Genomic DNA, 27,312 nt, shown 5'->3' on the forward strand with positions numbered 1-27,312 from the left:
CCTTACATGCATAGAATATGTAAGCACTGCTGGAATTTAGCCATTTCTGTTGTACGTTATGAATACAATGCAGTAATATTTATGTTCAGCCATAAACATCTGAATTGTGTATCCTGTCATTTACCTGCTGGGACAGTGACTGAGAACTCAACAAAGATGACAAAGATTCAAATCAAGAAGATCAGTGGGTCTCATTCACCAAGGACTTGCGACAAAAAGGGCTTTCTCTTAGGGCCATTTGAGACCTTTTCGGGCCGATTTTGGAATTCACCAACCGTCCCAATAAAACATATAATTAATATTATATTATAATATATTGTCTATATTCATGTCTTGCCCGAAAAGGTCTCAAATGGCCCTAAGAGAAAGCCATTTTTGTCGTAAGTCCGTTGGAGAATGAGACCCACGCCCATGTTACCCTCTTGTGCACATAGTGATTGTAAATGTAGAGTATTTGCCTGGACTTGTTTATTATCAAATGTGTGGCGTAAAATTATGTCGGCATAAAAACTCATATGACTATAATAAGCTGGTGTCTGTATGTTATGAGGTCTCGTCAAACTATGTGCTGACCGTGGCAATGTATAATTACTCTATCTGTATAATATTATCTACATGTTTAAGATGTTGCAAAGGTCTGGGAGAAAAATGAAGTCGTGTACAGTATAATAAAAAATGTGCAACGCAAACACTCCAAATAGGATTATTGTTGTCGATATATATGTGGTGGTTGTCTTTGTGATATATATTTTTTTCTATTCTGTAAGTGTACAGCTTGTGAAGATATGAAACTATGAATAAAAATGGAAAAATAAATCCCCAGTCCACAGTTGTGCGTTTGCAATTGCACCATTCATTGCGAATCATCCCCATCACTCACAATAAATGTGTCAACATTCACATAAAGTGCCTATTAACTCCCTAAAAGGAAACAGAATCGTAAATTACTTCACAAAGGAGGCAAAGGACTAGATGGGAATTCAATACCGTTCATACACCTTGAAATCAGTGAGTAAAATAGATATAGGGGTTGTCGGCTCCTGAGAGCAAAGGCTTTCTAAAATGGGACCTTTCTGAACCAGCGAGGTTATGGTCAAACGAACAAAAGCCACCAAACAGGACCTCCACTTTCCTCAGGTGTTTGTTTTTCCTCTCTTTCCTTGTTTGTCTTCGAGTGTCGGGGCTTCAGGTGATGGGTATCTGCACCGCGGGTGGTGGGATTAGAAACTGTCCAGAGTAACGTGGCCTGGATTCAAGGCCTTACCCAACACCATGCACAATGACTAGGGTCCGTTAATCATTGAGTAACAATCATTTCCCTCAATGCAACGCCTAAAAATAACAGGTGGATGGCTGTTGGAGGGGGACGATGAGATGATAAAGCCGCAGCGTTTGGGTATATAAGAGCCGCCCGGAGGTGAAGTCGGCTACACTGGAAACATGAAGGTGCTCCTGCTCTTGGGATTGGTGGCATTCGCCCTGGCTGACGTCACTCGCTTCGAGGGGTAAAGTCCTAGCGCATTCTAGTGTATTCGTTTATATCAATGTTTTTTCGTTCATCAGTTTTCTTTTGTACATGTAGGGTGTAAAAAGTACCCAGAAATTATACTTAAGTGAAAGTATGGGTACCGTCTCAAAATCATACTCAAGTAAAAGTCAGAGTATCAGGCTAAAAACACACTTGAGTAAAAGTTTAAAAGTTTCTACTTTTAAATGTACTTAAGTACCAAACAAATAAAAGTAAAAACTTTTTTTGACTGTCTATTCTTCTGATAGCAGGTGTTTAATCAAAGATCCCAGCTTTCTAGTCTTGCACAAGGACCAATCAGCATGGGTATGGGCGGGTTCATTTTCCATTGATGGGGATTTGATTGGCTGTTTTTTTTTTTTATAAAGTGCGGCCGCAGGATTAATAACGTTAACGTTAGTTCGGCCAGAGAAACAAATATACTAATTAAAATTGTTGGACCTGCGGGATTTGTACTTTGTAGGTCTGAATTTTAAATGTAAGGGGTAAAAAGTATGTTTTTTTCTTTGAAATGTAATTGAGTAAAAGTACAAGTATACAAACCTAATAATACTCGAGTAAAGTACAAATCCCCCAAAACAGTACTTAAGTAGTGTAACGAAGTACAATTACTCAAGTACTTTACATGTATACACATCCATGTGCAACACTAGTCGTATCCGACTGGTGTTGATAGATGATTTTTACATTATATAAGTATGTTTTAAGTGTCATGTATTTTTTTTCCTGGAATGGATACAACCTCAGTGTTATTTCAAGTAATTTCCCATTGGTTTAGTATTTTCTTTTTGTAGATATTCCCTCACAGAGCAGGTGAATGAATATGGCAACATTTGGGTTTAGTGTTATATCCTTTTCTCAAAGCAAAGTCCAGATGTAAGTGATTTGCTTAAGAATTAGAGGCCATTTCGACACATTTGCTGCCTGTTGCGCTGTGCCAGGGGGGCCCAGTGAGTCAAATTAAGAGATCGCCAAGATCCATATTCATCTGTCTTTGGAGCAGGATGATACATATTATATAATATTAGGTGAAGGTGCCTTTGCTCAGGAGCACATCGCTCTTAGCTAATGGTATCAGAGATTGAACTTTAGACCTCCCGGTCCAACCATTACACCATTATACTTTTACAGTGGTGTGTTTAGGCCCAGGTCCAATTGTAGTAATTTGTAGAAATGTAATTATAGAAAAAACTATATTGGCTCATAAAGTCTAATACGTTATCATTGCATAGATAAAGAACACACTATACAGAGATTGAGAGTACAGTACAGTGTTTCCAAATGGTTTGACTCCAGTATTCTGGCAACCTGGAAGAGTAACTGAATGGACACATTAAAGCTGCAATAACTACTTTCTGAGATAATTTCTCACATCTTCAAAAGTTCTTATGACCATCTGCCATCAGAATATCTCATTGAGTCATTGCCACCAGCAGCCAGTCTGTTGTTATTCCGTAATTAATTTTCTTTGTTGACCAAACCTGGCCTGTGCCTTAGCTCTGCTTCTTTTATAAACCTATGCATTTAAAATGTTATTTTTTCCAGCGAATCTCTTAATTACATCAATACTGTGCTGTCAGAACAGTATTATTTTTGTAGGTGAAGTATATTTACCTACCTTGTTTAACAACCAGGAAATGCCCAAGAGAACGTATTGTAGTTGAAATCTTGTAATTGATGCATACAATTCTTTTTTTTTTGCGGATCTCTCAATAGATTGTGAACAAGATTTAAGTATTTTTATGTTTATACATGATGAGGCTTTCATTTTGGGAAGATTGGAGTTTGTTTATAGTGGCAACCTGCCGCCCTTGGTGGTCAGAGAAGAGTTATTGAGGCTTTAAGTGAATAACAAGACTGGAACAGACTCAGGTGTACAAAAAACTCGGAGAGGAGATTATGATGAACAGATTATGATCAGAACTAGAACTAGAGCAAATGAAACGTGGATCAGTGAACAGTGCAGATGGGACAACAGCGTGGCCTGGTGGTGGGAGAGAGACCATCCTCACTTTGAAGCAGGGGGGATCCACATGAGAGACAGGGTTGGGATCAATTCACTGTCAATTCCATTCAATGAAAACCTTTGATGTGGAAAACGTGTGCATTATTATTAGTATTATTAGATTCAAATGTATTCATCATACAGCACAAGTACAGTACAACGAAAATAAGTTTGGCATCCAACCAGAGTGCAAATGTAACAGTAAAGTGTAATAGTAATATACAATGTACGGGAAATTTAACTGGGTATAATATATAGAAATTAGTACTACTGAGTAATAGTGCTAATCAGATGTACTGAGTTGTAGTATTAATATGTACAGTGATACAAGTATAAAGAGAAGGGGGGGGAGTCTGTCCTACTTTCCCCTTACAAAAAACAAGTATCATGGTTGCTTAATGGTACTGAATGGTATTTTCAGTGTCACCATGGTACTGGTAATGGTACTGGTATTGGTAAATGGTAAAGTCAGGGATTGCCATGGTATTGAAGTAGCATCATTTATTTGGTCACTACCAAGATGATAATAATAATAACAATGATAATAATAGTAATAATAATAATTAACTTAATTTGTTTAGCACCTTTCATACAAGAATTACAGCCCAAATTGCTTCACAGCAGTAAAATATACATAAAACGAGCATAAAATAGACAATAAAAACAATGCAGAGAATAAGAAAAGGTAAACATGATACACCAACATGGTGGGTGTTGTATTCCTGACGTCTGTCTTTTCACCAGAGAGAAAGTCTTCCGCCTGAAGCCTGTGCTTGACGAACATGTGACCCTCATTATGGAGCTGGCTGACAGCATGGAGGTAAAGGCCCTTCCCCCACACAGACACCCCTGTTCCTCACCCGCTACAGGGGTTCAATTGGTTTGCTAAAGGTGATGGAGGCCAAATTGGACTGATCATTAGCTCGATCATGGTTCAGATGTACAGGTCCAACTAAAGTTCTCTTTTTAATGTCAAAATTAGCTGACTAGGACCATGACATCTTAAGCCACGTGACACCTCACAATAAGAATTCCATCGACTTCCTCTCACTCTGTGGAGAAGCTCATTGCACTTGTGTACTGTTGTTGACTTCATGCCAGATTGTGTCAAGTGTTCATGTGTTTGTCTGTGGCGCCATCTACAGGTTGACTTCTGGAGCCCTGAGAACGCTGAGCAGGTGACGCTCGACATCGATGTGGACCTCCACGTGCCTGCCGCCCACACCGACATGGTTTACACCATGCTGCAGCAGAGCGGCATGGAGCACGAGTAGGTCACACTGTTCATTATTATTTATACATTATACCAGATACAGACAATATAGATATTTGATAATTAATGAGTCATTTGATTGCACAAATATCCATTAATTCTGTACTGTAGCCTAATGGTGTTCATGTTGCTTATGGACCCCAGGCAGGAACATTGATTGAAACCTGGTTTTACATTTTATTTTGTTTAAATAATCCCTCTTCACAAATAAAAATTATCATAGTTGTATATGTAGAAGAATTTGAGTGAGAATATTCTAAATTGAATCCTTCTGATGAAGAACTATAATTATATGAAGTATATATATATTTTTAAATTCTAGTATTATGATGATTATTGGCATTTGTGTGATCCAATGGGTCTCATTCCTGAACGGATTTACGACCAAAAATTTCCTCTCAGGCCAATTTAAGACAGTATTAGCGCTAGTAGCGCGATTCCCCAAATTTTCCTGAGATCGGATTTGGCCGTGGCTGAGAGCAGAATTTAAGAGTGCTGAGGAGCACACTTATGATTGATTGACTGATTTAAAATTTTATTAACTTGACAGACTGTTCTCCATGTTCTTAATGGCTGGCCTCCTTGGAATTAATTACTTAATCACAATTAAAATAAATATGACAATATTTGTACGATAAGAAATTATGCGGATGTCGGAAAAATAAATAATATGGATTCATCTGATCACAGGGCTGGATTAACCATATCTGAGAACCAGCTATTTTGGACAAATAATTACTTTAATTACTCAGATATTCAAACATAATTATTGTGAAATTATCATTATTTAATGCCTTCTGTGGAATTTGTATTTCTTATTTGTTACATATCTGTTTTAATGATTAATTATACATTTGAAAGAATGCAGGTCAACATGCAATATATCCCATTGATTGGTATACAATGGGACAGACCTTTGTTTGATATAGCTATAAACCTGCATTCCTTCGAATATATCATTAATCAATTCAACTGATATTGAAATACACTATATAGCCTATACACCAACACTGAAATGACAGTGGATGAATAAATAAATAAGAACTAAAGCTAATCGCGTGGAAATAGACTGCATTAATATTCTATAAATCTTGTGTGCGCCAGTTAGGGCTGTCTTAAATACTTCAAAGCTTCGTTCGATGGCACAAGCTTTGAAAAAAAAAAATTAAAAACCGAAGAAAAATTAAATAAAATGATTAAATAGTTTTTGCCTCCAAAATCTTGCGCCTCCATTCCAATGAAACGAAAGTAAGCGGCGCCTCGACTCCACCTCTCTACAACAAGCACGTGGAGATTATCTGTGTTGAAAACAACAAGGACATGTGCAGCAGACATGTCGACGAAGAAGTCATCAGACGTGTGGTTACACTTTAAAATATGCAAAGACAATGCCCAAAAAGCCGAGTGCCAGATATGCCAGAAGGAAATGGCATATCACAACTCTAAAACAACGTTGTCAAATCACCTAAACCTGTACACGACGGCGACGCCACACAAAATATTAATAAGGCTATGCCTATGCTGCTATGACTAATGTGTTACCAAGTTGGCTAATTTAATTGTAATCATCTGCTTTTGTAGGTGCATTGTCTGATATAATTATAAATTATAAATTAAATATAATATAATTGTTTGCTTGATAGACGAAGGTTGCAACATAATTATGTAATGTCATGTCGTTGGCTGTGAGAGCAGCCCCACTGCAACCAGGCAGCGCAGCCGAGTGAAACCATGTTGGCTGCGTTACAGTCACGAAAGGGGCTACTTAATTAATTAATCCAATCCACTTTATTTATAGAGCACATTTAAAAACAACAAAGTTTACCAAAGTGCTGTACAAGTCCCACAACATAAGATAAAAAAAAAATATATTATAATTAATATTTATTTATTATTATTTAAAAAAAAATTCAAAGCTTCGAATTAAAACCGAAGCTCGGCCACGAAGCTTCGATTGCCAAAAAAAGCTTTGAAGGTCAGCCCTAGCGCCAGTATAGCCTACGTGTCTAATGAATGAACAGTATATAGGCTTATATTATTCTAATTACTTGTTTCATTAGGATTTAGTAGATACTATATATGCTCTGCCCTACGTACAACAGTACACATTAAGGCCGCCAGAGTAGGGCGTACCAGCGGACTGCATGGTGGACTGTACTACGGTCTACGGGGCGGGCAGTGCAGTATATTTGCTGCTCTCCTAATAAAACAAGTCATTAGAATATATAAGCCTATACTGCGTTCATTCATTACGCGCGTAGGCTATACAGTACTGCGTGCGCTTGCATGTGTGTGTGCGCGCTGCGGCAGGTGCACCACGAGCTTATATGATGACAATACATTAATCTAATCTCATTTTGATCGGCTGCAAAGGGCTTCCGCATATCGGCAACCATTTTCACACGGCTGCATCGTCAGTTGCATTCTAATGAGCTGGACAGGTGTGTCTAACTATTGACTTTTTGCGATTTCATCTGCACACTTCCCTATTGGCTGCCTTATAAGGAGCTTCGGACGGGGACGCGCGTTCATGTTTCAGAGCGGTGAAATTCCTCATCGCGGCATCTCAGCTCAGATAGTTTGAGCACTTAAGACATCTTCCCCACGTGTTGGGGACTCAGAGTGAACTTGTCATAGATTCTGTCTAAGTCGGTTCCAAGATAAGTCTTCCAAGAGAACTCTTTGGAAAATATTCGGGAATGAGACCCATTGTTTGGTGTATTGTATCATACTGTAATTGACATGTTATTTTACCATTGTATCACTGGTTAAATTGTGTGGTAATGGTTGCAGATTCAAGGATATTGTAAACAGATATTATTATTGTTATTAATATTATTATGATTATTATAGGATCCTGATTGAGGATCTGCAGGCTCAGATTGAGGCCCAGATGGACAACAGACCGACCCCCAGGGCTCACAGCTACACCAAGTACAACAACTTTGACAAAGTAAGAGACAAATAGCAACATGTTTTTATATTTTTTTACTCTTTTGGGACTGAGGAATAATATGTCAGGAGGTCTTACATGTTCCTGGTTATAATATAACCAGGTGCATTATGGTCAGAATAGGCAAGGGACAGGTTATGGTTATGTTCAGGTAATGGGTAGAAAATATTATTTTTAGGCAAGTACAACCATGCTGGTTTCATGCAAATAAAATGTCAATATAGTGTTATAATTTTACTCCATTATCGTACATTTAAAAAATGTCGAGGTACAAAAACTGCTGCTGTGACTTCACCGTCACCGCCACTACCATTATTTGCAATATTTGCAACATAGTGCACTTTATATCCTTTCTACTGTGAACTGAATATGCAATACTGTTACTCATGCCTTATTTCCCTACTTTATTTATCTTTTTTAAGATTCTTTATTTTAGCATTAAACCTTTTCTTAATATTTTTAATTCTAGTTTGTCTATATGTTGTGATTATATGTGGAGGGGACTAGCAAAGTAAGATTTTTATTGTACTGTCTGTTTAACTGCATATGACAAATACATATCTTGAATCTTGAAAAACATCAAAATAGTCATGTTAAAAACAGGAGAATGCTCTGTGAAGAGAATCTCATACATAATTTTTTCAAGTCAAGTCAAGAGTTTTATTTGTCACGGCATACAAGCATACAGTGAAATGCGGGAGGTCATGCCCGCAGCGATTGTGCAATAATACAAGTAATACGAATAAGACCCAGCAATTATCAAATCCCTTAACTCTGAATATACCTGTACACCCCTCTATATTACTGCTGAATGATGTTTTTGAGTGTGCAGTACCTATACAGCTAAAGAGATTGGTTTTGTCTGATAGCATCACAATGGTTTCAACCGGAAAAAATGTGCCGGAAGGTCTGGATTCTTACATATCTCGAAGTGATTTATCTAGAAATATCTACAGCAAGAATTTTGGGTCTCAATGAATCCACCACCGTGCCAGTGCATCAACCTCCTCCCGGTAGGCCTTCTTGTCGTTGTCAGAGATCAGCCCCACCACCACTGTGTCCAGGCACATGCACACATAGAGCCCAATGGGTGCTTGAGCACCTGCCCTTTTGAGCCTCTTAACACTTTAATCGCCGTTGACGCTGGAACACGTCATTCCCCACCATGCTTATTCTGCCGATGACGCTGGACAGCGTCTTTGATATCAATATTTCAAAAATCTGTGATCGAAATCATATTTCTCCCCTGGAGACATTATATGTACTGGTGAGCCCCTGTCAACTCTCTAACGGTTCAAGAGCGCCATCTGGTGGCCGATCGGCCGCTCGCCCAGGGAAGAAACAGGAAGTGGAAGCTGGTGCTCATTTCAATTTGGTCCGATCACTCGCTATAGGTCCCGGGACTCGAGCTCGACACAATGGATAGCAATCCGTTGCCAATAACTCGATAAACAACATGATTTGGACGTATATACTATTATACAACCTGGAAATGGATCGGGTATTTCTACATCCCATAATAGAAAATATTCTATTCCACGCTCATCTCCCAACGGCGAGAGGAAGCTACGGTGAGTTTCAGCGTTATTTTTTAATGTCTTCTATACTAACTGCTCTAATGATCATATCACCCACACTAGATGAATGATATAACGTTGCCCACGGAATTATAAACGACCCCCCGCCCATCCGGTCAACATCAGATCATACGTAGTAACTTCTAGAAGTACGTGCAGTTGAAATTTTTTTTCTCGCACAGATTCCTACCAAACTGTATTTGATCATCAATATAATGCATTTAGGGCTATAAATCAAGTTCTGGAGAAAGCTGCAGAAAACGATAAAAACATACTTATACTTTAGACCGTATTTTAGTATGAATATGTGAATGAAAAAGTATAACGTTGCTACACCCTGAACAATAGATATAGGACTTTGAATGGGCCATGGTAATGTCAATTTAGCAATACAATTTAAAAAGTTATAGCCCTGCAAAGAAGGGGAACTTCTCCATGTTAAATAGGGCTGGCGAGGGATGGTAAATTATGAATTTAACCCCGGCGATCAAAGTGTAAAAAAAGTACCATTTAAAAAAAATATATATATATATATTTTTTTTTTACCGTTATGCATATAGACTGCTCTTCCAACTGAAAAATGTCAGGATAGAATCAAAATATTAGGTAAAGAGAGAGATGCCCCATATTCCATTGCAGTTTGCACGGCCTCCTCAGCGTGCCTCTCCGCGGACCTATATATTTTATGCATAGCGTGGGTGGTGATGATGATGATGATAGAAACCGCTGTGGTGCATACAGTTGAATGCTGGTATTACACTCATTAAGGGACACGAAGAAGTCAAGTCCGATGGGATTTGGGAATCTCAAATACAAATCAGGATTGGGATAAAAAATGCATTTATATTAAACAATACAGAATATACAGCACTTCTTGGGGTCTGTAGGGTAAGCACTTATTCCCTCCCCCCTGAACATTTATGGAGATGTATGGGCCTTTTGAAAGTGATAAAAGTGTCTTTCAAAGATAAGTGAGCTCCTGCACTGATTATTATAGTTCAATATTCAATATTTGATCACCAAAACCCCCCAAAAAGCATAAAAAGGGGGCGCTTAAAAATTGGGCTTGAGCGCTGCGCACACTCGGTTAAAACACACACAGGTATAGTGCCCTTTTCAGCCTTTGAGCACCTGCCCCTCTAAAGTCCTGTGCACGTCCCTGACTGTGTCGTCCGCAAACTTCACTATGGAGTTGGAGCTGAACTTGGCCACACAGTCATGTGTGTAGAGTGAATACAGCAGGGGGCTCAGAACACAGCCCTGGGGGGACCCGATACTCAGGGTGATGGTGTTGGAGGTCAACCTGTCTTCTTCTCCTTCTCTCTTCTAGTCCTCATTCTCTCTGATCTGTTGTTCTGTTTTGACTTCAGGTCCTGTCCTGGATCTCCTCCATCTCCTCCTCCAACCCCGACCTGATCAGCAGACAGGTGATCGGAAGCACCTACGAGGGACGCCCCATGAACCTCCTCAAGGTAATACTTCTTAATCGACCTATCTCAAGCTCCGCCCTCTTGTCTTGATCCTCCAATCACAGGATCAGGAAAATAGGACAGAGGTTCGAGATTGAAATTGATCCATTTTCAAAATAATATGGATATAGATCTGTCAAATTATATAGGGTACAGGCTACAATGTAGAATAATACTGTAGGACCTTCCCAGTGATGTTGGGGGTTGGGACTAGGAGACTATAATATGGGGTCTCTAAAACAATTCCTAATCAAAACACAGAAGCCACTGTGAAAGTTGTTAATTTTGTCAATAAATGTTTTTGTTTTGTTTTGTTTAAGGACATATACATCAGTAGCCTAAAATATCAAATTCCCATGTGATTTTAACATTGGGGTCAAAGGAAAGCAAGGCTGGGTCTGGTTATAACTAGATATACAGATGTATCATCCTGCGAACTGCCCCCTCAGAAAACTCCTTTAAAAAACTGCTAAAAACACACATGTTCAGACAGGCTTTTGGTCATATATATATATGCACCCTTTGTCCTCACTGTTCCTATAGTTTTTAGTTATTGACTGATGATTTTATTTAAATTCTTTTTATTCTATTATTTTATTTGGTTCACTGTTTTTAACTGCTGTCTGTTGTTGTTGTTGTCATTTATTTCCGATTTTTGTTTTATATGTTATGCTGTAGTGTAAAGCACCCTGTGCATTCGTGCTGTGAATGGTGCTATATAAATAAAGGTCATTCATTCATTCATCAAGATGATATCGATGCTGGCGGCTTTATGTCTCTCTTCCTTTAACCTCAGCTCGGTAAGAAGTCCAGCTCCACCAAGCCCGCTATCTTCATGGACTGTGGAATCCACGCCAGAGAGTGGATCGCCCCTGCCTTCTGCCAGTGGTTTGTCAAGGAGGTAAGGAAGACATGTCAAGTGTGGGTGTGACTGATATTTTAATCAGAATCGTGATGATAACATGTAATTCGGGAGTTTTGTCCTGGTGATGGTGGTGCAGATGTAAACCGGGTCTCCTGCATGGGGAAGCAAACCTCTACCGAACCCCGGCTAAGGGAGACATTAGGCTTACTAGGCTTCAGGCAGGGCTACATAGAGACACAACAATACAGTTGCATATGATGGGCTATCTTAACACATTCAGAGCCGGCCGGATATGACCAAATTAGGGCTTGTAGGCCAGCGCTTTAATCAATGGGAGGACGGGGATATTTGCGAACGCTTAAACTATATCTTAAATTATGGCTATGGGTCTAATACACCAGTCGCTTATCAATGACTTGCTTGCGGTCAACATGTACGAAACGGATTGTTTTTTCATCTGTACATTTCCGTTTTATACCGTTTTGAATAAGAGTATATTTTTGGAGATTTCTAGTAATTCCAGAGAAAGACGCGATAATAGCCCTTTAGTGGAATACACAAAACACGTTGTCATTTTCCGGCTGATTTATGAATCGTTTTCAAATAAACGCTAGATTATCGATAGTATATGTGTCCTTATGCAGGCTAGAGAAGCGGGCTGAAAAATCGCGTATCCGTGTCTTGCTCCGCGCCAACGGCACACACACACGCTCCAATGGCGGTGAAAGGAACATCTGATTAACCCAAGACTGGTAACATAGAGTCCTTACCTCACATCAGATGTTCTGCAAAAAGATTATTCCAATTCCTGATCGCCATTCCAAATATCGATCGCGTCCATTGATCCAACGTTATAGTCCAAAACACATAATCCACGCTGCTCCCAGCCTCCCCAGTCAATGTGGTAACACGATACTGCATGCCCGAGAAGGGAAACCCGGACCAGTTTTTTTTCTGATGCACATACTCAGCCAATCCAATCCAATGATGTGCAATACCATCCGGTAGACGATAGGCGGCGGTATTTGCCATTTTGCGAGCTCAGACCCATTCCCAACGATAACATCAGGTTGGATGGATGAAAATGAATGGATATCGCTAATAAAATAAATAACGATTCAAACCCGACTATACTCGTGATTGGCACGCAAGCGATGGCGAGTTAACCCCACTATCATCGTGATTGGCACGGAATGGGTTAAAGCTGGAATATGGAAGATTGACACCCTGAGAGGTAACTGCACCTTGTTTAAACATGTGACAAGAAAGATGTTTCTTCAAGCAAGGTATCTTGGAAACTGTTTTGTGTTGTTCACATGTTATGCCCTAGAAATAGGACCATAGCCACGGATTTCACAGCACTGGTCGTGCCCTGATCATAAGAGCTTGTATGGGCAATTTCACTGTTTCATGCATCGCTGTCAGGTTTTCTCTTGTTCAGCCCTAACTCGGCCCAACACCATTTCATATCCATGAAACTGAGAAACAATATTCTTCATGAAAAGGTTCCATATTGCAGCTTTAAAATTGCTTATGGTATTTAATTGGATGGAATCCTTTTAGCCTATGACCCTGAGAGACAAAAGACGAGGCAGGTTTATTTAAGGATATTTTCTAACTTAATCATTCTAAATATGCCCCTGTATATTTCCTGTTGCAATGTTTGTTAATACAGTTCCTGACAGGGGCCAACGCTGTTCCCCTAGCAACAGAATAGCAACATAACACTTCTGAACGTATGATACTTCACAGCACATATTGACACGTCTGGTATACGGATACGGACAGTAGGACCTCACACGACAGTGCAAGATGTTTGATAAATAAGACTGCAGGATATAAATATGACTGGATGGACATTTTCAACAACTTATGACTTATGCACATGATAATGACAACAGGATAACAGTAACTCAGAGGGACGGAATAATGGAAAGAACATCCCTCTCTATATATTTAATACTGTATGCAATTCAATATAAAATGCATAAAATAAAATCTTTTGTCAGTAATTTTCTTCATTCAAGTTTTGATCCAAATATTGTGACAATATTGAATTGTGATCCCAGTGTCGTGTCTGGAATGTAATGGTGTGAAGGAGCGGTGAAGTTCATCCATTGCACACACATTGGATATGAAGACCCCTATGAATTGACTTATCTCAAACCTGCCCTCTTTTCTTGATCCTCCAATCACAACTGTTGTTCGAGGAAAGCAACAGTTGTGATTGGAGGATCAAGAAAAGAGAGCGGGTTTGACATAGGTAATTTCTTCATATGTAGGAATCTCAACAATTACCTCTTAATTTCTATCTTCCACCCCATTAGACAGCACTTAACGCACTGGATACTCACTGCATTTTGGATGGAATCACACTGTTTATGTTGGAAGACGAAACATCCGGCAAGCATCATTTGACAAGCCGTTCGGACGAGGAAGTCCTTTGTTTTGACTCGAGAGGTGAAATAAAGGCAGTGGGCGGCCATTTTTGATAATCACGCTGAATTATTGCGGTACACACATTACAAAAACCTTTTGTCGCACCGCTGCTCACTTCATGAACAAAGCGTGTTCCGCACGCCAGGCGAGCTTTCTGTTGTGCACAGTGTTGAACCCTCTTCCTGGCTCCCCGCAGGCTCTGTCCACCTACGGCAGCGACGCCGCGATGACCAGTCTGCTGGACCAGATGGACGTTTTCGTCCTGCCCGTCTTGAACATCGACGGCTACGACTTCACCCACAAGAGCGTATGTTACCCTTCTAACTCTACCATGTAACTTTAGTGGGAGGGATCATGTTGTGTTGGTAATCTTGTTAGCTGTTTGTTGATCGGTTGACTGTGCGTTTTGAGGTTGTGTTTTGTGTGTATGTGGGCCTTCAGAACAGGATGTGGAGGAAGACTCGCTCCAGGCAGTCTGGAACCAACTGTATCGGCGCTGACCCCAACAGGAACTGGAACGCTGGCTGGTGCTGTAAGGACAATGTTGCTCATGTTTTAAGGGGACAGTCCACATTCATCAAGACGTCCTTTCAGTCCAACCAAAAAGCAACAGTGTTTTGCGATATCGGAATCAGAAAATGTTAGCATTTGCTAGCATCATGCGCTAGTGGAAGTCGGCTGCAGGTCAGATGAGCCCATGAATCTCATGTACCCATGAGTCATGGATGTAGGTTGAAAGGATTTTTTCAGTTTGTGACAAATCAGATAAGCATTTTGATAGTGTGGACTGTCCCTTTCAAGTCAAGCCTTAACTTATTTTTTTAAGTAAGACGCTGATCTCACATGTATCAAATGTTTGTCTTAACCAGTAAAACACTACAAGAAATCGCCATCTTACCAACTAATTTGATCTTGTATTGATTCTTAAAATCGTATATTTCTTGAAAGAAAAAAAGAAAACAATCTACCAATGGGATAAGATAATCACTTACAATACAAAAAAAAACACTAACCTTCATACTGTCTTTTACTATCATGCACTTTGCCACTAAATAATCTTCCTTGCCTATATTACTACCTACTATGCTATATGTCTTTACTACTATGGACTCAAGACTGTAGCACCCATGTTTCAACACTGTTTGACGAACATTGTTACTCAGCTGAAAGAGTTGTACCCTTCCTGCTGACTTGTCGTACATAACTTGTAAGTCGCTTTGGATAAACATGACAACATGTAAATGTAAATGTAATACAGTTTATTTCAATATTCACAGTTGTACTGAAACAAGTGAATGTAATAGTCCCATCCCATTGGAAGATTCATCCACCTCACAGTACAGTGCAGTGATCACCGGTACTTATTTGAATTGTTTCCCTAAAAACCTCTTTCCCTTTCTGTGTGATCTTAGCCCTCGGAGCCTCCAGCAACCCCTGCAGTGACACCTACTGCGGCTCCAGGCCCGAGTCAGAGATCGAGGTCAAGAATGTGGCCAACTTCATCCGCAGGAACAAGTCCATCATCAAGGCCTACCTTACTGTCCACTCCTACTCCCAGCTGCTCCTGTTCCCTTACTCCTACACCTTCGACCTGGCCGCGGACCACAGCGAGCTGGTCAGTAACCCTGAGCTAATGACCTAAGTACTGAGGTGGAAGTGCCGTTACTTCAGTGAAATTAAGGAGCGAGAGTACTTTGTCTAGGGAATTACTCGACTCGGAGTAAAAGTGCTGCACGCTCAAGTTCTTAGTTATTTTTTATTGAAAATAATTTCAAGTACAAGTACAAGCTTTTAAAAGTAGCCTACTTGAGTGAGCTGGTTTACTTAAGATTTACTCCATTACAGTCACTAGAGAAATTGTAATTCACTTCCCATCTCTTCTAAATAAGTTATTATACACGTAGAAGCATCGGTGCCAAGCTGGTGCATTTTAACTCATTCAGCGCCAGCCATTATCTCCATCCTTGTAGTCAATGGGCCACGCTTTAAAAGATAGGCATTTTCACTGTGCGTCACAATGTTTGCAGAGCTATATCTATATTCTATATCAGTGGTTCCCAAACTGTGGTGCGCGCACCCCTTGTGGTGCGCGAGCGCCCTCTAGGTTGTGCGTGACATGAAAAGGCTAATGGTGGTAACATTTTTTTATTTTTTTTTCTTTCTTTTATACAATAAAATGTCATACAAATCTTAGTCAAACCTTTAGTATTATGGATATTAAACATGCTGGCAGAGTATTGTCGTGAACATTTTAATTAAATAAAGAAATTCCCTATCCATAGTCGCCGTGGGAAGAGATAAAATTAAAAATTTAATCTGTGCACGGAGACCAGCAACAATTTTTTCTAACAGAAACCCATTGGGGGGTGCGCGAGCTAGGTCGGGAGGTGACAGGGGGTGCACGGCCAAAAAAGTTTGGGAACCGCTGTTCTATATTATAGCTATGGAGACAATACTATGGCTCATTTGACAGTCACTATCTCTCGTCCAACATGTAAAAGAGAGTACATTTTTTCATGTATATGTTCACGTGTTATCCCGTGGTGAATATTGTATAGTTTCAGAGTGATCCGGGCTAATTCCTGGAAGCTGCGTTATGGAGCGCTATGTGCATTTTGCTAAAGTCGTTTGCGTTGCTCGTCTAGACACAATATTATTTCCAAATCAAAGGTATATAATTAGGGATGCTCGATATTGGCTTTTTTACCGATACCGATATACCGATATTGTCCAACTCTTAATTTCCGATACCGATATCAACCGATATCAACCGATACCGATATATGCAGGGTTTCCCCCCCAAAAAACGGAATAATTTCAGGTAATTAACATTACTTATTACATGGCGTTTTCACATTCGCCGAAATGCTTGCTTGTGATTGGTCAATAGCCCCCCGACAGCGGTCATTATTTTTCAATAATGACCGCTGTTTTTTCAATAATGACCGCTGTGCGCAGCTGTTCGCAATCAAGCCCACTGACACACACTGTTTCAGTGCGGTGTTCTGCTGCCGGCGATGACAGGGGGCGGAGCGACGAGCGGAGCCAGAACACAGCGGAACAGAGGCTGCCCGCGATAATAATAATCACTTTATTTGGGCTGACAGAGCCACAGAACAACTGCGATTTGTCAAATGAATTAGGTATATTGTTAGTAAGTTAGCCATGTAATAAGCGGGATAATGTATAGCTTTACTCGGTCATTGTCGCAAAATAATTGACCTTCACTGACGTTTAAAACACCTCGCCGAAGCGGCTCGGTATTTTAAACTACGTGTCGGTCAATTATTTTGCGACAATGACCTCGTAGCTATACATTATCCCTTACATATCTCTTGTTGTGGAATTAACACAACATTATGCATACTTTTGACAATAAATAAAATCTGAATTTGTTCTTACTTGCTTGCCTGGGTAAATAAAGTTTCTAGAAATGTAAAAAGAAAATAAAGAATTACATTTTTTTTAAACCGATAGATATTTTCCGATATCACATTTTAGTGCCGATATCGGCCGATAATATCGGACATCCCTATATATAATAGGTATTATGTTTCATCATGAAGGCATCAAAGGGGGGGGGGGGTCGTTTTGTGATGCTCTGATCGTCAGCAACGACATACGTTTTGAATACTACATACGTTGATCGTTGCGATCTATGTGAAATCATTGTAGGATAAAAGTAGGATTGATGTCATATAGTTCTTACCTTTGCTAGGAGGTATTGCAAAAAGAATATTCCAATTGTCTGATCGCGATTTCCAGTATTGATGTCCATCGGGTCCCCGACATGAAATGGGACAAACTATGCATGACGTGTGCTAGGCCTAGGCGCGTTCCAAGGGGCTCGACTGAAGCCTTTCACTTGCCCGGGTACCATTTCACAAACACAGTGTGAAATAAGGTTTCAAAGGGTGGGCGATACTGCCACCTAGCAGGATTCGGTCGGCATTGCAATCTCGGCGTCTCAGAATGAGTCCCAATGATACACCGAGGTCCATGAGACTGTCGAATAAAATAAAATAAAAAACGATCGAAAACCCGACTATACTCGGGTTCTGGCGCTCAACGCATGGCGAGATAACCCGACTATAGTCGTGGTTTGCCGTGAATTAGTTCAATTAAAGTGCCCATGAAATTACTTTATAAATGTCTATGACTTTCAAATGAAAAGGCCAGAAGGGTCTTGATTTGAACACAATCATTAATATAAAGGAGAGTGACAGTAAGGTTAGTCTTGTATTGCCAGATCTCTCTCTCTCCTCTCTCTCTCTCTCTCTCTCTCTCTCTCTCTCTCTCTCTCTCTCTCTATCTCTCTCTCTCTCTCTCTCTCTCTCTCTCTCTCTCTCTCTCGTCTCATCTCTCTCTCTCTCTCTCTCGTCTCTCTCTCTCCTCTCATCTCTCTCTCTCTCTCTCTCGCTCTCTCTCTCTCTCTCTCTCTCCTCGTCTCTCTCTCTCTCTCTTCTCATCTCTCTCTCTCACACACTGAGTTTTAGCACCGTACCGGCGCAGAGGGAACATCTGGCAGAATCCATTATCACTGAAAAAACATCTGGGCTGTTTGTATTTCTCAAAGCAATCACAATCATCTAGGCCGGTGCTATGCCCAAGATGCATCTCGCAAAATAGCGTCAGGGGAGAAATGCTTCTTTGTCAAAGTCTTCTTTCGTCATGAGAGCATAGCTCGCTAGCTCCAAGACTTGTTGATCCTGTGGTCGAAGATTTTAAAGTGGAAGGGAGGAGAATTCAAACTGAAATAGTCGACCAATGGGAGGCTTGTACTGAATAGCCAATGGGAGGCTAATTATACGGAGTCAACATCCAAGTCAGACTACAGTAAGGTTAGCCATCACTTGAGGACCAATTTGAATAGTTTTGTTCAAGGTAGTAAGTGCGTTTATTCTTAAAGCTGCAACATGGAAGATTGACACTATGTGGCCATGAGATGTTACTGCACCTTGTTTGACCCAAAAGAGCCTGTATGGGCAATTTCACAGTTTCATGCATCACTGTTGAATGCTTTCCTCTTGTTCTTCCATAGTGGAGCTTTAGAATTGCTTATCGTATTCCATTGGATGGATCTTTCATGTAGCCTATGCCACTGAGTGCAGGATAGGTCTGCGATAAAAAGGCAAGGTACGTTTATTTATAGAGCACATTCCCACACACGGAGGAAGCCAACCCAGAGAAGTGTGTTAAGACAACACTGTCAATTGTCTTCATCACATGCAAAACTGCCTCTTACGCCAAGCCGCCGGCAAATCAGGCCCCCGTTATCAAGCCTTATCACTGGTCTATACTTACCCGCTGCAGTCATCCAGCGCCTGGCTGCAGCTTACGTGGCCCCGTTCTCATAGGAAGCTGGCCTCTTTTTTCTCTTCCCCTCCTCCCTCCCTCTCGCACCGACATCACAGTGGGGTGTCCGAGCGCTGTGGTTAACACTCACACCCCTGCTCCAGGTCTCACACCCGCTGTGTGGATCATCACATCCCTCCACCTCCTCCTATCATTCTCTTTTTTTACTCACACAACACTTTGTGGAACAAAAAAGAGCTCCAGGAATCCTTCATTCAACCGTTTGTTTGGTCCGGAAATATCATTTCCTGCTTGTTCGTATCGGAGGGGCTTCTTATTTCCTGTAGACGGCGAGGCACCACTCCTTTTCTTTTTTCAGCACTGGTTTTAATATCGATGAAAAGACACAGTATACTGTGCTTCTGTTGACCGGCGTCCTGGACGCTGGATGCTACTGGGCTTCATTGAATCCCTCAGAACATTCAAGTCCATGTTAGCTTTTCAGATGAACAATGTTTTCAGACCCGATTGTTTAAAGATAAGATTGTGACTTTTAGATTGTTCTGTACATTAGGGCTGTCCTCGACTAAGGATTGGATAGTTGACTTTGATTGGCCGAAATTTTACGATAGTCGACTACCCCCTGAATGCAAATAAATATATATATATATTTAAAAAAAGAAATTATCATTCCATTTGGGTGATTTGATATTTGTCTAGTCTAGTGTGTTCATTAGATGGGTGAAATCCTCTTTCAGTGCCTCTGTGCCTGTTTTCTTAGGCAGTTAGCCTCGCTGGTATGCGCGCCATTAGCGTTGGCCATGCTTTGCCTCTTTGCTTTTGGAAAGAATGATAAAAAAATAAATATATATATATATATATATATATATATATATATATATATATATATATATATATATATATAATATATATATATATAAAATTGCATTAGACTAAGAGGTTGGCAGTCGACTACAGCTCTTTTCAATCGATTAGTCGACTAATCAGGTCAGCCCTACTGTACATGTATAGTGCAAGACGGTAGATGCACTTTAGGGTAATGTACGGTATCATAATAACTCTGAACTATATATGCCTATACCATTAGGCTATGTTATCCATACTGTAGAAACTCTTTTGTTGCCTATACTCAATTCATACCTACCTACTGCTTTCACTGTAATCATAATATTCATAACTACCCACCTCATACTATAGTCTACCCATATAACTGCATATATATATATATCCATATCTGTCTGAATATACCCACATATCGCTGCTGTCGGGACAAAACCTCATAACTCCATTTTTTGAATTTTTTTTTTATTATAAATCAACTCCGTAGATCATCCTCCATATGTGTGTGTGTGGGTTTTACAAAGTTTAAACAATGGAAAGCATTAAACCGATCATCTGTCTAAACCTCCTAACTCTATTCACCCTCAAATCTGTGTTCGTTTTTTTCATCTGCTGAAAAGTTGGGTTTTTGGAGTTATGAGGTTTTGTCCGACAGCAGCGATATAATCCTTCTATATAGTACCTAGCTATACACCTGCACATAACCCATATAACACTGTATGATAGCATGTACAATAATGCTGTATATACCGTATACATATATTTATTCTTACTATATATATATATCTATCCACATCTGTCTGTACATACCTGTATATAATCCGTTTTACATATCTGTAGATACTATATTCTATATCTGTAGTGTACATATCCCTTACCTACTCTTACTAGTTACGGTGCTGGCCAGTATGACTACTACCATAGTGTATTTACAACTGTATCACTGTACATACATCTGATTAGCACTATTACTCAGTAATACTAATTTATATATTTTACACACAGGTTAATCACCTGTACATTATATACTACTGTACTTTACTGTTACATTTGCACTCTGGTTGGATGCCAAACTTGTTTTAGTTGTACTGTACTTGTGCTGTATGATGACAATAAATTTTAATCTAATCTAATAATCACACACAAGTGATTTTGATTTTGACAACTGCCAACAACAAAAACATTTAAAAACGGATTCATATGGTTCTTCTTCTCAATGGTTCAATTGGCCCGTCTCAAACCTCGCCCTCTTTTCTTGATCCTCCAATCACAACTGTTGATTCTCAAGAAAAGAGGGCAGGGTTTGAGATAGGTCCATTGTTCATTAATCTAAATGATTGTTTACACTTTTAACCCCGCTGTACATTTTACATTTACGTTTAGTAATTTAACTGCTTTTATTCAATGCTGTACCTTATTTGACTGCGTTTCCTCTCTCTGTTCTAGATGGAGGTGGCTGAGGGAGCTTCCGCCGCTCTGCGTAGCCTGTATGGAACCCGTTACACCAGCGGACCCGGTGCTGCTACCATCTGTAAGGACAACAAGACACACTGCAGCCACTTGTCTTTCTCTGGAGGATAGACAGATTTTAGAGGCACCTTTTCTGTTCATAACACATTATAATGTACTAGCCTATTGAGTTAGATGGTTGCTCTGTTTGAAGAATCACTTATATTCTATTGTATGTCGAGAAATCGCTAAAACATACAAAATATACAAAATGGAAATTGGAAGGGAGAAAAAGGAGGCTTGAGGTTTTTTCTGATGATGCTTGAGATTGTTCTGCTTCACACTAGACACAAGACTTCCCAACCATATTTTAAAAGTGCTATTGTGGTATTTTCTTTGTTGTTAAATAGGTTGTCTATTGTTAAGATAATAGCTCTACATTACGACAGCCATCATTATATAGAGTGTTTGGTCAGTAAAGCACTGCACTAAACAGAAGAAAAAAAAATTCTGGTATCCCATTCCAACTTTATCAGAAGAGAGAATTCCACACTGCAAAAATAGTCTATAAGAAATAAAAAAAAAAACTATTATGTGCTTGAAACAAATAAAATAATCTGCCAGCAAACTTCTTTTAAAAAAGATCTCTTGAAATAAGTAAAAAATATCTAGGGTTCTCTCTCCTGATTGGATAAAGTGGGAACGGGATACCAGAAAATGTGCAGAGCGGAGGGACTGGGAGATCCAATGTTACTGACCAGACACTCTATGATGACTGTCAAAATGTAGAGCTATTATTTTAACATGTAGACCACTTATTTTAACATAAAAATACCACTTACAGCATCTTAATTAAACAGTCTCCCCACTGCTGTATTTGTTGAGACATTAAAGGCCTTTGATACAAGGACTGACAGCATGCGACCACTAAACACAAGTTCTACATGACTGTTGAGGCTGTTCTAACGCTTGTAGCCATTGGGGTAAAACAGACCTGTAATTTGAGCTATATGAAGCAAATATGGCTGCTGCCCGCGATGTACCCGTCCTGCTGTACAGAACTTGTAAGTCGCTTTGGATAAAAGCGTCAGCTAAATGACAAAATGTAAATGTGAATGTATAAGGCCCATGAAAGTCCTACAAAACCTCATTTCTACCCACAAGTCAAACTCCTCAAGCATATAATACGTGAACCTACTCAAAATGCAGACGGTTCCCAACAGAAGATCTGGATTGTGGCTTTAATGCCTCACAGTCACGTCTTCATCCTGTGCCTGCATCAAATCACATCGGTAATGACACAGTGAACAAAGCCTCATTCTTGGCCCACCCTGCCCCAGCCTGCTTTTAAACCCCAACCTGACTCCCCTCAGTCATTACCATACCAGTCTTAATGATGTTCCCTCTCCTCCTCTTCTCTCTCTCTCTCTCTCTCTCTCTCACCACAGACCCTGCTGCTGGAGGCTCGGATGACTGGGCCTACGACCTGGGAGTGAAGTATTCCTACACCTTCGAGCTGCGTGACACCGGCAAATATGGCTTCCTGCTGCCCGAGTCTCAGATCAAGCCCACTTGCGAGGAGACCATGCTGGCCGTCAAGTACATCGCTGCCTATGTGCAGAAGAACCTCTATTAAAGAGAGAGAGAACCGGCAAGGAGGACCCCTGCCAACTCGACCCCCCCACCCCCCCTTCACCCGCCAACCTTTCAGCCATCTCTAGCCTGTATCCATGGATACGGAGATCACCACCCGCCATGTTTTCTCACTGTGCTTGACAGAATGTCAGGATGAGTGCAAACAATAAAATCAATGATCCATCCCTACTTGCTGAATAGATTTTCTTTTTCCAGTGTGTAATAACAATATGCTGTAGGAAATAAATATACATGAAAAACTATGATTTATTGTACATGATGAAAAATAAAAACAATGATTTATTGTACACATTGAAAAATAAGAACAATGCCCAACCTGTACAGCACATATCACAAACAAACCGTTATGTTTTCAAATTCAACTATATTGTTTGTAGGCCTACTAATGGATAATAATTTTTAATTTCCTACATCATTTGAATTCCTCTGAATAGTGATTTTGTAACAGATTTACAGTTTAAGAAAATCCCTTATAGCACCTACCTCAAAGTATTGTCAGACAAGACAAGACATTGTCGTTTAAACTATTGTCAGAACAGGCTGAATGTTTAGGTGCCACAGTGCATCATCGTCATCAAACCGTTATTTAAAATACTTAAGATCATTGAGGGTGCCTTCGTTTCCAATGATGACAAGTAAACCGTTAAAATAAATGAGACAACATTTAAAGTTAAAACAAACAAACTAAGAAAAATCTGCTAAAACACTTAGACTGGTTCGTGATCATGGCTTTGAACTGTGCATTAGGTTGGAAGAGTATCGTTCTTTAATGTGCGCTGAAGGACGTTCCATGAGTCCATGAGGAGCGTCAACAGAAGACCTTCCAGAAGCTCAGAACATGCTCGAGGGACCTTAACGACCGTCGGTTGTGTGATAGTAAAGGGTTAACCTTCTGTCGTGTGGCAGTGAAAGGGTTAACCGGCTGTCGTGTGGCAGTGAAAGGGTTAACATTCTGTGTATTGTCACAGTGAAAAGGGTTAACCGTTTGGTAGTGCGGCAGTGAAAGGGTTAAGCACAAGCCAGTCTTTTGAGCGAGATGAGAGTGCGTTTTCAATCATGTGATACAGAGAAAGCAGGACGGGGCAGCGGAGTCACTGTGTTGTCGGGGTCCTTTTGAGAATGGCGGGCGATCCCTCTTGTGCACTGGTTGGCACCACTCCCATAAGGGGGTGGGGGGGGGGGGGGGGGGGGCGTATCTTCCCTCAAAGATCCTCTGGCTGCACAGTACGTGACGGCCATACTCCGTTGACTCCATGGCAGCGGCCTCTACTCTGCCAAGTATGTGCCTCGATGTGGTTCGGAAAATAAAACGGAGAAGAGATCTGTATAGAATTTTTAAACGCAAATGTTCATACATTTCAAAGGCACGAAGGCGGAGAGGTGGGTTTTGGCTGCTACTTGAGTTGCTATGGTAACATTGTGGAAAATCGAGTTCTCCTTTTTTTTGTGGGTAAATATTTATAAAATGGAATGCCCTCCGACTGACTCTGAAGCTGAAGGTTCTTCCTCCTTTGCATTTAAAAGTATGATCTTCTATTGTTTATTGTGCCTATATGTATGAACTTGCTGATGAACCGCCCTGTTGTCTCGTTGTCGCTTGTTGTCGCTGTAAACGAGGGTAACCTCAGTGTCTCACGAGTTGAAATAAAGGTTTGAAATTAAATTCAATGAAATAAATGGAAAGATTTCAGACTGTAGACTAGTCTTTGCCATTTCCCTTATATTATAGATATTTTGTCATGGTTTTTTCAACCTGTGTTTATATGTGACTGCGGACCGCAGACATCCACTGAGACCTCCAGGAATACATTTGCCGTTATGTAATGTGTATAAAACGCGAGATACTCGCGCCCTAGTTGACCGTAAAACGGTTTACCGCAGTAATGGGGTGCTGACCCATGCCAGCCCCCTGATGGGCTCTATTCCCTCCTGTCAGCTGTCTCTCCAGGCTGGCACTCTGACTTTCCCTAGTTGTCAGCTGCTTTATTCACAGCAGTCACCAGGCTAGATCTGAATTTATAATAGGAGCCTAATGGTGACCCCCACCACCGCCCGCTTTTGGCCCTGGCTCCATCTTGTCATAGCTTCTCAGTGCCACTAGATGGAGACAACAGTGCGACAACAACACAAAGAACATGTTGTCCCTTGATGTGTGTTTCTTTTTTTTTCTTTCTTTTTTTAACATTGTCTTTAGGGGATACTTTAAATTGAACCTGGGCCCCGTTCCATGTACCGGGATAACCGAGTTAGCCGGATAAAGTTATCCGGCTAACTCGGTTATCCCGACTTTCCGATTTCATGTACCTGGATTTCCCAAATCACCATGACAACATATCCAAAAGTTTGAGCCTGCTCGAAAGCAGAGTTCAAGTTCAAGTTAGCCTGAACTATCGCCACGCCCCCGCAAAGAAGTGACAGCCCGTTTCCTGAAACTATTCCCACAGTCTACGATCTGCATTATACCATTCTGAATTACGTTTTTGTGCTCCATTCTTCCAGAGGGGGCTTTTGAAATGTAAAATAGACCCAAAATGCTGATATTAAATTCACTTTGTCCTAAATAATGCACGTTATATATACCGTGGCGACGGTGGCGCTCGCTCGTGCGACGTACACATGATGTGGTTATTTTAATTGTAACTGGGATTAAGATGTCTGATGAGATGCGCTGTTTGACGGATTTGAGAAATTGAATGAGCCGTTGACGTCACATGAATTAATGAGGATAAAGAAATAAAACTTCATTCAAAATAAGGGATATTCTAAACACGGGTCTCTCGTTCATTAATGTATAAACAATGAATCTATCCCATCTGGCACAGTGGCCCAGCGGTAGCGCTCATGTCTCCCAACCTAGCGATCCGGGTTCAAATCCCCGTGTTTCCAATATGATTTTTTTGAATATAATATTAATGATTATACGCCAAAGTAGCCTGGTTTTAAGTTAAAATGTTATAAATCTACATGCATTGAGGATGTCATTCTTTATATAGCTCTCAACGTGCACCAAATTGAATTATTCCTATATTGCAAAAAGAAGGAAAAGACTAGGCGGGTATTGAACCCCGGTCGTCCGTGTGGAAGTCAAAAGAACAACCCGTTGGACCACATAGGAGATAAGTTAAACATTGACTATACATCAATCAATGGGCAAGAAAGCCGTCTCTGTATAACAGTTAACTAGTTATTTTCGCTAGCAAGATCTCATTTGATTATTCAATCCAGCAGGCAAGTTTAAAGAAATATAATCTGATTGATTGAGGTAATGAGGGACTTAGAATTAGCCTATAGATAACGCATTTAACTTGTCGGCGAGGCGATTGAGCCTATTGCAATCTGTCAATAAAGTCTTAAATCAATTAATCAATCAATGCCGTTGAGAATCAGGGTCTCTGCCATCGATACGTGCTGGCTTTCCACCTAAAACGGGAGCGCGCATCTAGCCTGACTTGAGCCTGACTCTCAAGTCTGGCTTGAGTTAACGAGACTGAATCCTGCTTTGTGAAACAGGAAAATCCCGGCTTTGAACATCGGGTTAACTGAAGCTGGATAATGGACATGTTGATCGACTTAGTTGAACCACGTACATGGAACGGGGCCCTGGTCTTGAGAAAAACTGACATTAGTCATTACTGAAAGGTGATAGTTGTAGCAGGAGATGGATGGCAAGTGAACAAAGTGATCCCTGCATTGTGTTTACATGAAGGTACAGTGACCTCTGACACCTTCATGTGACTGTGAATACGCAGTAGAAGGGGTGGTAGTTTAACTACATTCAAATCCTAGTAGCTTTTCCACTTGTGGTCATGTAGTTAAGGTGGTTAATTTCAAAATAAATGTTTCCCAAAAATATAGCTTTACGGATTCCATTTCAACAACGGCTCCCTGTTCTCTCCTTTGAAACACACCCTCTGGCGCGCCTAGGTCAGGATGGCCTGCCCT

The 27,312-nt window shown here is 40.4% G+C and overlaps 1 protein-coding gene across 1 annotated transcript; it reads left to right on the forward strand.

Moving 5' to 3' along the window:
• Positions 1-1,440: 1,440 nt before the first annotated feature.
• On the forward strand, positions 1,441-23,419 carry cpb1 (carboxypeptidase B1 (tissue); the record flags this gene model as incomplete). The annotated part of the gene is made up of 11 exons (XM_084325584.1): positions 1,441-1,505; positions 4,278-4,353; positions 4,679-4,803; positions 7,660-7,759; positions 10,707-10,808; positions 11,602-11,706; positions 14,306-14,416; positions 14,551-14,641; positions 15,522-15,724; positions 21,712-21,796; positions 23,163-23,419. 11 exons carry the CDS (start codon positions 1,441-1,443, stop codon positions 23,348-23,350), a joined length of 1,251 nt encoding a protein of 416 aa, XP_084181710.1. The 3' UTR covers positions 23,351-23,419.
• Positions 23,420-27,312: the final 3,893 nt, after the last annotated feature.

The sequence above is a fragment of the Notolepis coatsorum genome, assembly GCF_963971535.1.
Source record: "Notolepis coatsorum genome assembly, chromosome: 12".
Lineage (NCBI taxonomy): Eukaryota > Metazoa > Chordata > Actinopteri > Aulopiformes > Paralepididae > Notolepis > Notolepis coatsorum.